General features: G+C 44.1%; 1 protein-coding gene across 1 annotated transcript in view; it reads left to right on the forward strand.

Annotated features, from left to right (window-relative positions):
- Nucleotides 1-12,054, forward strand: part of LOC132397478 (RNA exonuclease 1 homolog) — a 71,982-nt gene that overhangs the window by 47,949 nt on the left and 11,979 nt on the right. The window contains exons 11-13 of the mRNA XM_059976308.1: nt 2,153-2,226; nt 8,638-8,745; nt 10,798-10,913. Coding sequence (XP_059832291.1) covers nt 2,153-2,226; nt 8,638-8,745; nt 10,798-10,913 — 298 coding nt within the window. The remainder of the gene's footprint in view (nt 1-2,152; nt 2,227-8,637; nt 8,746-10,797; nt 10,914-12,054) is intronic.

The raw sequence follows: 12,054 nt of genomic DNA on the forward strand, positions 1-12,054 counted from the left end.
TTTCAATTTGTTTCAGTTAGGTGCTCCCCAGCACCTTCTCAAAGGCAGCCCCAACAACAGCCAGGGCCAAACTGTCCCGGGCTATCAGAAAGGCAAAGCTTGCACACGCCCAGCAAATTCACAGCCACTTCCAGGACAGCGGTGACATGCAGCACGAGTGAAAGGGCATTCAGGACATCACCAACTACAGGACAACATCACTTGACTGTGCGGGTGATGCTTCCTTCCCAGATGCATTGGACAACTTCTGCGCTCGTTTTGAGGCAGAAAATGACATGGCGGTGAGGAAGTCCACCCCTTCCCCAAATGAACAGGTGCTGTGTCTCACCGTGGCCGATGTGAGGAGAACCCTGTGCAGGGTCAACCCACAGAAGGCTGCTGGACCAGACAATATTCCTGGCAGAGTGCTTAGAGGATGGGCAGACCAGCTAGCAGATATTCTCAGTGACATCTTCAACATCTCCCTGAGCAACACCATTGTTCCAAAGTGCTTCAAGGCCGCCTTCATCGTCCCCGTGTCGAAGAAGTCTTCAGTGTCCTGCCTCAATGACTACCGTCCCGTTGCACTCACATCCATCATCATGAAGTGTTTCGAGAGGCTCGTCATGAGGCACATCAAGACCCTGCTGCCCCCCTCACTGGACCCCCTGCAGTTCGGGTACCATCCCAACCATTCAACAGATGATGCCATTGCCATCACCGTCCACCTGGCCCTAACCCAGCTCGACAAAAAAGACACATACGTTTGAATGCTGTTCATAGGCTTCATTTCAGCATTCAACACAATCATCCCTCAGAAACTGATTGGAAAGCTGAGCCTACTGGGCCTGAACACCTCCCTCTGCAACCGGATCCTAGACTTCCTGACTTGGAGATCTCAGTCAGTCCGGATTGGAGGCAGCATCTCCAACACCATCACACTGAGCATGGGGGCTCCCCAGGGCTGTTCACTCTGCTGACCCATGACTGTGCTGCAACACACAGCTCCAACTACATCATCAAGTTCGCCGATGACATGACTGTGGTGGGTCTCATCAGCAAGAACGATGAGTCAGCTTACAGGGTGGAGATGCAGCAGCTAACGGACTGGTGCAGAGCCAACAACCTGTCTCTGAATGTGAACAAAACAAAAAAGATGGTTGTTGACTTTAGGAGGGCACGGAGTGACCACCCTCCGCTGAACATCAACGGCTCCTCGGTAGAGATCGTTAAGAGCACCAAATCTCTTGGGGTTCGCCTGGTGGAGAATCTCACCGGGTCCCTCACCACCAGCTCCATAGCAAAGAAAGCCCAGCAGAGTCTCTCCTTTCTGTGAAGGCTGAGGAAAGTCCACCTCCCACCCTCCCCATCCTCATCACATTCTACAGAGGTTGTATTGAGAGCATCCTGAGCAGCTGCATCCGCAAAGCAAACAGAATTATGAAGGACCCCATGCACCCCTCATACAAACACTTCTCCTTCCTGCCATCTGGGAAGAGGCACCGAAGCATTTGGGCTCTCACGACCAGACAATGTAACAGTTTCTTCCCCCAGGCCATCAGACTGCTCAATACCCAGAGTCTGCACTGACACCAACTTACTGCCCTCTACTGTGCCTATTGACTTGTTTATTATTTATTGTAATGCCTGCACTGTTTTGTGCACTTTATGCAGTTCTGGGTAGGTCTGTACTCTAGTGTACTTCCTTTCTGTGTTGTTTTTACAGTTCAGTGGAGTTTTTGTACTGTTTCATGTAATACCATGGTCCTGAAAACGTTGTCTCATTTTTACTGTGTACTGTACCAGCAGTTATGGTTAAATGACAATAAAAAATGACTTGACTGGAATGAGGCAATAAATAGCAGGGCAGACTAGTATGAAGTGGCTAAATAGGCGCCACCTGCTGGGGAATTTGAGTTGAAATAAAAAGTTAGTTTTGATTATAGCAAAAATGGTTACCTAACTGTCCTAAAAGCCCATCTAACTTTCCAATGATCTCAAACAAATGTTGTACTGACCTGATTCAACAATGTAGCTGATTGTGAAGACCTCTGAAGCAGTATTGCAGTTGGGGTTGAGGGATAGACAGTGCTGTCTATGTCCCATGAATGCTTTATCTGCTATTCTTCATGCATATTGATAGTGAACTTTCAATGTATGTTTCTCATTCCAGTTTCTAATGGATGGGAATGCCGATACAGTTGCTGTGAGACGGTACTGGGATCTGTTGGATGTCAGGTTGCTAAGGTATAATCTCGTAATGGGTAGGATTTTGAGGTGGTTTCAGAAACATTTCAAAAGCTTAATTTAATAAAAACACAAAATGCTGGCAGAAGTCAGCAAGCCAGACAGCATCTATGGGAGGAGGTAGTGGCGACGTTTCGGGCCGAAACCCTTCATCAGGAGTTGCCTTCAAAAGCTTAATTTGTTGTCTCTAAGCCTGAGGAAACGTGCACTACTGAGATGACTGCCCAAAGCTTTCCCAGACATCCTCCATTCCCTGTTATTTGACTGCTTCTCCCATCACCCTTCATGGATCAGCTGAAATGACAGTGTGGGTTGGATAAAAGGCAGTCCCTTTTATAGACTCACTCCTCACAAAATATGTTCTCTAATTCAGGTAGCATCTTTGCAAATCTCCTCTGCACCCTCTAAAGCCTCCACTTCCTTCCTACAGTGAGGTGACTAGAACTAATCACATTACTTAAAGTGTGGTCTAACCACAGGTTTATAGGGTTTTAACTTCATCTCATAGCTCTAAACTCCCGAAGGCCAGCACACTATAACCACCCTATCAACTCGTGCGGCAATCTTGAGTGATCTGTGGACCTGTGTCCCAAGGTCACTTTGTTCTTCCACACTGCTAAATACCCTGGCATTAACCTTGTCCTCTGCCTGAAGTTCTAGTTTCCAGAGTGTATCACATTTCTGGATAGAACTGTCTACCACTTCTCCATGCAGTGTTGATCAATATCTATATTAATCTATATCCTGCTATAACATACAATGGTCTTCTACACCATCCGCAACACCGCCAATCTTCGTGTCATCTGCACCCTCTCATCTCCTCATCCAAGTAATTTTCTAAAAATCATGAACAGGAGTCCTAGAACAGATCCTTGTGGGTCACTACTAGTCAGTGACCTCCAGGCAGAAGACGTGTCAGCTACTATCAACATCTGGCTTCGGTAGGAAAGCCAAATCAGAATCCATACAATTAAGGTTCCATGGATTGCATACCTCATGATTTTCAAGATGGGCCTACCATGGGAACCTTGTCAAATGCCATTCTAAAATTCACATGCACCACATCCACCACTCTTAACTTCATCAATTTGTTTTGTCACCTCCTTGGGGAAACCCATCAGGCTCTTGAGGCATGACCTGACACCCACAAAGCTATGCTGACTATTCTTAATTAGACTATGCTTCTCTGAATGCTCATGTATACTGTCCTTTGAATAGTTTGTCCACCACTGATGTAAGACTGATCTATAATTCCCAAGATTATCCCTATTAGTTTTGTTGAACAATGGAACAACATTTCCCATTCTCCAGTCGTCGTCCTGTAGCTATGGAGGGTACAAAGATCATCGTCAATCTCAGTAATCTCATCCCTTGCTTTCCATAGAATATTCAGTTCAGCTCTAGGGACTTGCTTATCCTAATGGTTTTAGAAGCACCAACACTGCCTCTTTTTTTTTACCCTGACATACTCCAACACATTAGTCTGTTCTACACTGAACTCACATTTGTCAAAGTCCCTCTTTCTGGTGAACACCGAAGCAAAGTATCCATTAAGAGCCTCTCCAATTACTTCTTCCTCCAGGCATATTTCCCGCTTTATCTCTGAAGGGGTGGGGAGGTGTGGCAGGTGAGCAATATAATCCTGATGATTGTGAAGTATTGGATTTTGGGACCTCCAAATGCCAACAAAGTATAACATGTAAATGGCAGGGAACTGGGAGTGATGGTATACAGAGAAACCTTGTGATGTGGGTTCATAGTTCCCTGAGAATGGTGATCCAGGAGGGACAGGATAGCAAAGAAAACATTTGGCATGCTTGCCCTCATAGTCTAAGGAATTGTGGATAATTGTGGGAGTTGCATATTGCAGTTGCACCAGCAGAGTTTTGTGCAGAATTGTGGTGGATATGGAGAGTGTAGAAGAGATTTATCTGGTGCTGAGACTTGAGTTACAAAGATTTGTTGGACTGCGACCCTTCTCACTGAAGGGTAGGAAGCAGAAATAATAATTTAAGATTGAGGGCATGAGATAGAATTGACTTCCCATAGTGAAGTCTAAAGCTAGGAGGTATACACTTAAGGTGAGAGAGAAGATATTCAAAGGAGATCCTGAAAGGCAAGTTTTTCCATTGAGAGTGGTTGTTAGGTGGAATGAGCTGGTAGAGGTACAAACGTTTAGTGTTTAAAAAGGCTTATGAACAGGACTGGAAATGTGCAGGTGGGATATGGGCTGAATGTATTCGTGGAGTGGTAGAGAAGTACAACACAAACACGCTGTTTGGCCCATCTAGCCCCTGCCAAAACCATTTAAGCTGCCTACTCCAATCAACCTGCACCTAGACCATCATCCTCTATATCCATACAATCCATGTATGTATCCAAACTTCTCTCAAATGTTATAATCAAGCTCGTATGGACCACTTGTGCTGGCAGCTTGTTCTGCACTCTCATGACCTTCTGAGTCAAGAAGTTTCCCCTCGTGTTCCCTTTAAGCTTTTCAACTTTAACTCATTACCTCTTGTAGTCCCACCCAGGTTCTAATGAATACAGTCTTAACCTTTCAATCTTTCCTTATGACTCAAGTCCACTACACATGGCATCATCCTTAGACTTGTCTGCATTAAATTCCATCTGCCATTTCTTTTAGCCCATTTTTCCAGTTGATGCAGATCCCTCTACAGGGCATAATAGTCTTCCTCACTGTCCACTACACTCCCAATCTTGGTGTCATCCAAATTTGCTGATCCAGTTAACCATATTTTCATCCAGATCATTGATATAGATGACAAACAACAAAGGACCCACCACCAATCCCTGTGGTACACCACTAGTCACAGGCCTCCAGTCAGAAAGGCAACTATCTGCAACCACTCTCTGGCTTTTCCCACAATACCAATGTCTAACTCAATTTACTACCTCATTTTGAATGCCATGCAGCTGAACCTTCTTGACCAGCTTTCCAGGCAGAACCTTGTCAGATTCCTTGCTGAAGTCCATGTAGACGAGATTCACTGCCTTGCCTTCATCCACTTTCCTGGTAACTTCCTTGGAAAAACTCTAAGATTGGTTAGACATGACCTACCATGCACAAAGCCACGTTAACTATCCTTAATCACTCCATGGAGAATGTGGGGATCTTCCGATATCCAGGCACTCTTTCTTTCTTTCTTTTTTCTTTTTTTCTATAGGGATGTTAGGGGGGAGGGTATAGATTTTTTTCTTTCTGTAATCATTTGAAAACTCAATAAAAAAAAAAGCTTTAAAGAAAAAACTATCCTTAATCAGACCCTGTCTATCCAAACACTTGTGTATCCTGTTCCTTAGAATACCTTCCAATAACTTTCCCACAGCTAATGTCAGACTCACCAGCCTATAATTTCCTGGTATCTTCCAATCCTCTGGTACCTCTTGTTGTTAAGGATATTTTAAATATCTCTGCTAAGGCCCGGGCAATTTCTGCACTTGCCTTTTGTAGGGTCCAAGGGAACATTTTGTCAGGTCCTGGGGATTTATCAACCCTGATTTGCCTCAGGGTAGCAAACACCACCTCCTCTGTAATCTGCACAGGGTCCATGAGGTTGATCATAAACAAAAGAAAATCTGCAGATGCTGGAAATCCAGGAAGTTCCATGAAGTTGCCTCACTCCTTTATACTCTGTCTCCCAAATAAATACAAATTGCTTAAGATCTCTCCCATCTCTTTTGGCTCTATACATGGATTATCATTATGATCTTCCAGAGGATCAACTTTGTCTCCTGCAATCCTTTTGCTCTTAACATATCTGTAGAATCCCTTGGATTTCTCCTTCACCTTGTCTGCTAGAGCAGCAACTTCATGCTTCTTAAAAAAAAGTCTTCCTGATTTTCTTAACTGTTTTCTTGTCTGTCTTGTGCTCCATAAGAACCTTATTGTTCCTACTTGCCTATACCTGCTATGCACCTTTTTTTTTTTTGCTTAACACTTCCGTACACTTGTTGTCTTTACCTTTTATTCTGACAGGCACAAGCAAGCTTTGCACTCTCAAAATTGTATTTTTGAAGGCCTCCCAATTTTCAAGTACAGCTTTGCCAGAAAACAGCCTGTCCCATTCCACACTTGCCAGATCATTTCTGATACCATCAAAATTGGCTTTTCTCTGACGCAGCATCTCAACCCTGTGATCAGACCTATCTGTCTGCATGTTTAGTTTGAAACTAATGACATTATGGTCACTGGATGCTAAAGTGTTCCACATGAATGTCTGTCACATGTCTTGTCTCATTCCCTAATAGCAGATCCGTATCATGCACACTTATCAGGATGTGGAAGTCCTAATGAGAAGAAAACTTTCCTGAGCACATAAGACATAGTCTATCCCACCTAGTCCTCTTACAGTTTGGGATTTCTAGTCAATTTGTGGAAAGTTTAAAATCACCTATTATAATAACCTCACGTGTCTTGCAATAGTCTGCAATCTTTGTTCCTCTAAATTCCTAGGATATCTGTCAGATAGCCCCATTAACACGATCATACCTTTCTTACTTCTCTATTCCATCCAGAACACCTCACCAGTCTGCCCTGATGGAGCAATGCCATGCCATTTCTCCTGACCAGTAATGCCACCCCTCCTCCTATAATCTCTCCCACTCTGTCATGTTTAAAACAACAGAACCACAGAATATTGAGATGCTAGTCCTGCCCCTCCTGCAACCAAGTCTCACTAACGGCTACAACTTCATAATTCCAGGTGCTGATTAACCCTCAGTGCTCATCTGCCTTTCCTACGATACTTCTTGCATTGTAATATATGCTGCTCAGAACACTAGTCGCACCATGCCCCACCTTTTGATTAATGACTTTGTCCAAGGTCTGCCTCCACACCCTTTGTACTAACTGTTCTGGCACTCTGGTTCCCATGCCCCTACAATTCTAGTTTAACTGTGCAGCATTAGCAAACCTTTCTGCTAGGATTTTGGTCTCCCTCCTGTTCAGGTGCAAACTGTCCCTTTTGTACGGGAACCACCTTCCCTAGAAGACAGCCATGTGTTAAACTGTATAATCTTTAACGTAGCACCTAACTTGCAGACCTCCCAATGTAGAACCTCCTCTCTCGTCCTACCCATGTCATTAGTACCTACACGGACCACAATCTATTACTGTTCATACTCCCACTTCAGAATGCCGAGGACTTGATCAGAGATGTCCCAGACCCTGGCACCCAGCAGCAACATTCCATCCAGGAATCTCATTCTCACCCACAGAACCTTCCGTCCATTCCCCTAACTAACAAATCCCTTATCACCACAGAGTGCCTCTTCTCCACCTTTCCCTTCTGAGTCAGAGCCAGACTCATTGCTAGAGACCTGACCACTGACTTTCCTGTGTTAGGTTAGGACCCCCCCCCCCCCCACCTCTAACAGTATCAAAACGTGGTATATCTGTTGTTGAGGGGGATGGCCATTGAGGTACTTTGCACTGGTTCCTTAACCCCTTCCCCTGTCTGACTGTCACCCAGTTTCCTGTGCCCTGCACTTTGGGTATAACTATCTCTCTATAATGTCCTATCTATTACCCTCTTGGCCTCCCAAATGCTTCGGAGTTCATCCTTAACGTGGTTTGTTAGAAGCTGCACCTGGATGCAATTCTTTCAGTTGTAGTCAGGGACACTGCCTTCCCATATCCCACAATAGGAGCATTCCACTGTCCTGCCTGGCATCTCTACTGTCCTAGCTGAGCAGATATAAAGAAGGGAAGGAAAATGAAAAACTTAACCTAAAGCTTTTCTTTGATTTCTCTGACTGAAGCCTTGAAGAGCTAAAGCCTCAAGATCACCATTTTGACAATGGCTGCTGCACTTGCCCCCGCCTTCCTTTAGTATGCTCTTGCTAATCAATCTCAAACGTGGGTGGGTCACTGACCAAAACTCTACGATGGCTGCCGTGACTGCTGCTGCCCATTTCTACTCAGGCAGTGCACCTGAGTGAAATCCCCTCCTGTCAAACTTCTCATGTCCGGATTGGTAGCTGGTCAAAGTTCCATTATGCTGCCACGACCCACTGCTCCCTTTTTCTATCGAGCAGTGGAGCTGAGTGAAATTACCTCTTCTCAAGCTTCTGATGTCTGGATTGGTCGCTGGTCAATGCTCTATTTCAAATAGGATTACTTGCTACAGATGTGCATCACGGGTAAGATGGACTGAAAAGGCTTTTTCTCCATTGTATAGCTCTGTTATTTTGATTTCTTCAGATACCTTGTGCATTGTTAATGAATAGTGGGTCAACATAAGCTTGTAGTTTCCGCAATGGCTGATTAATGAAAGATTGGCCATCGTTCACTCTGATCCAGCATTTTTGAGATGCTGGGATGCGATGTTCTGTTTTTGTGAAATGCTCCTTGAATGTTGGGTACTTAATACTGGTTATGTCTTTTAGTTGCATGTCTACAATAAAAACGAGAATCTTGATGGATTTGTGAAGACTTATCTTAAGCTACTGCCTCTTGATGGGAATCCTGGCATATATGCAGTAAACTCAGAAGTAGTAAGTAAATAGAATGTTGGTCTCAAGGGAGAGAAATACTTCAATCATTTGTGTTTTATCTGTCTAAGCCATGCTGTCAACCTGCTCCCTGCACCACCACAACTTCTAATTTGCTACTGCTGAAACCTTAATTTATGTCTCAGGATCCCAAGTTCCAACCAGTGCCAAGTCCCACTCACCACCACTTCCTCCAGTTTTTGTCTGAAGTCTTTAGGCCCCCCAAAAGTCAGAAAAATGTAATGGCTATTGCTCATGACTTGGTGAGAATAAATAATTCAATTGTATTAATATTTTAACAATCTAAGTGATTTTTAATTGAAATTGAATAATTGATGTTGAACAGTTAGCTGTCTGAAATTTAGGTGATTGAGTAACAGAAGAGTGGGTGTACTGACCGGCAGGTTTGGGAGAAGAAACTCTTTATTGACTACAGCTCACCATTCAATACCATCATCCCCTCAAAGTCAATAAGCTTCAAGACCTTGGCCCCAATACCTCCTTGTGCAATTGGATCCTTAGTTTCCTCACTCGCAGACCCCAGTCAATCTGGATTCGCAGCATCTCCTTCATGATTTCCATCAGAACAGATGCACCATAAGGCTGTGTACTTAGCCCCCTGCTCTTGCACTTTACACTTATGACTGTGGTTAGGCACAGCTCCAATGCCATGTTCAAGTTTGCCGACAGCAACAGTCAGAATGTAAGAGGGAAACTGAAAATCTGGCTGAGTACAGCCACAACAACAATCTCTTACTCAACATCACCAAAACCAAAGAGCTGGTTATTGAGTTCAGGAGGAGGAAACCTGAGGTCCATGAGCCAGTCCTCATAAGAGGACCAGAGTTGGAAAGGGCCAGCAAGTTTAAATTCCTCAGTTAGATTATTTTAGAGGTCCTGTCCAGGGGTCCAGCCGCAAGTGCAATTATGAAGGAAGCACAGCACAATCTCCAATTCCTTTGGTGTTTGCAAAGATTTGACACGGCATCTATAACTTTGACAAACTTCTATAGATGTGGAGTGTATATTGACGAGTTACATCACAGCCTGCGATGCCCACACCAATGCCCTTGAATAGAAAATCCTACAAAAAAGTAGTGGATGCAGCCCTCTCTGTCACAGGTAAAGCCCTCACTACCATTGACCACATCTACATGGTGTTGTCCCAGTAAAGCAGCTTTCATCATCAGGGTCCTTGCCCACTCAGGGCATGCTCTCTTCTCCCATCAGGAAGAAGGTATAGGAGCCTCAAGACTCACCATCATTAGGTTAATAAACAGTTATTACTCTCTGTCATTAGGGTCTTGAACCAAAGAGGATAACTTCACTCATCTTCACTTGTCCCATCATTGAAATATTCCCACAACCTTTGCACTTACTTTCAAGTATTCTTCATCTCATATTCTCAATACTTAATAATTATTATTATTTCTTTATGTATTTGCACAGTTTGTCTTTTTCACACCAGTTGGATCCCCAAGTTGGTGCAGTCTTTCACTGGCTTTATTATTGATTTACTGAGTATGCCCACAAAAATATAAATCTCAGTGGTGCATTTGATGACATATACGTACTTAATAAATTTACTTTGAACTAGTATAAACCATTTGATCTAAAAGGCATTTTTGAATGTTCTGAATTCTGTGTAATAGTAACTTGCTCCAGTGTGATTGGACTTGAATGTCATTCCAGTACCTAGACCTCCCCATACCTGAATGACTGACATTGACCTGAAAGGCACCTGCTGGGTCAGGTATGTGGTTATACTTTGCCCTATTGGGGTATTTACATCAAAAAGAACATAAGAAATTGAAATAGAAGGCGGCAGTTGATGGCCTTCAACTTGGTGTGCTGGTCAAAAAGGTCATGGCCAGTCATTTACCTTGGCACGATCATCATGTCCCTTGGTCCTTGTAATTGTGTGTGTGTGTGATACTGTATGTTATATATCCACATCTAGGGTTTCTGTACAGTACAATACATACTTGGCATTGGATGTAGCCAAATAGGAATGCTTGTTCTCCCCCCATATAAGAACCAACTTTTCTCTTCCAGTGCTACACAAAACAAGGAGCTGAACTGGCTCGTGTCAGTGTGATCAACGCCAATCTTGAAGTGGTTTATGATGAGTTTGTTAAACCAAAGAATGAAGTAATTGATTACAACACAAGGTGAGTATTGCTAGCCATGTATGCATATTCCTGGTTTAATGGTTTAAAATTGAGCTATCATCCAAAAGCAAAGAACGACAGCTAGTGGAAACCTGCAAATATCAAATGTGCGGTTATAAAGTTTCGGTAAAGTTTGAGATTGTACGAGTTATTGCTTCTGGTGAATGAGCACAAGATTTAAAAAGCAAGTGAGGCCTGTCAGAACTGTAGGCAGAGCTTGAGATCTTTGGGTAATTGGGCATGGCAAGGCCCAGTAAGAAGCTAGTTTTACGTTGAGTGGGGAGATGAGGCTTTGACTCGCGTGGCTTCAGTGAGAAGAGGTGGAAGCCAAGGTAAGTTTTAGTCGAGATTTTGTTGCAGAGTTAGAGCAGAAGGAAGGACAGTTGGGTCAGTGGAATGCTCCTCTTGCAGAATGTGGGATGATAAGGAGACTGCTGGCTGACTACACCTTCAAGAATCGCATCCAGTTGCGGATGCTTGCAGACCCCAAATGCCATGCACCTTCACACTGTGCACCAAGGAGGACTTCCTGGTGACCAGCCATTTTAATCCCTCTCCCTATTCCCACTCCGACATGTTAGTCCGTGGTTTTTGCTGCCATGATGAGGCCACTCTCTGCTTGGGGTAGCCTTCAACCTGATGGCATGAACACAGATTTCTCCTAATAGTAATTTCTCCCCCACTACCAAGTCCCCTTAGCTCCTTTTCCATTCCCTATTTTGGCTTCCCTCTTAGCCTTCTCTCATCTGGCTATCACCCTCCTCTGGTACCTCCCCCTTCTCTCATGGTCCTCTCTCTTCTGAGGCTCCTTCGTCAGGCCTTTATCTTTTCCACTAATAACTCCCAGTTTCTCACTTCATCCTCCCTTCACAACTTATCTATCTTCCCCTTCACCTATCATGTCCCAGCTTGTACTCCTTCCCCTCCCTCCAACATCTTGTTCTGGCTTCTTTCCCCTTCTTTCCTGTCCTGATAAAGGGTCATGGCCTGAAATATTGACTCTTTATTCCTCTCCAGTGATAGGGGATTCATTGGTTAAGGGAACAGACAGGGGATCCTGTGGATGAGAACAAGATGGTATGTTGCATCCCATGGTTAGGGACATCTGAGTCCATAGTATTCTCAATGGGCAATGAGAGGG

This window comes from Hypanus sabinus, chromosome 7, assembly GCF_030144855.1.
Source record: "Hypanus sabinus isolate sHypSab1 chromosome 7, sHypSab1.hap1, whole genome shotgun sequence".
NCBI lineage: Eukaryota > Metazoa > Chordata > Chondrichthyes > Myliobatiformes > Dasyatidae > Hypanus > Hypanus sabinus.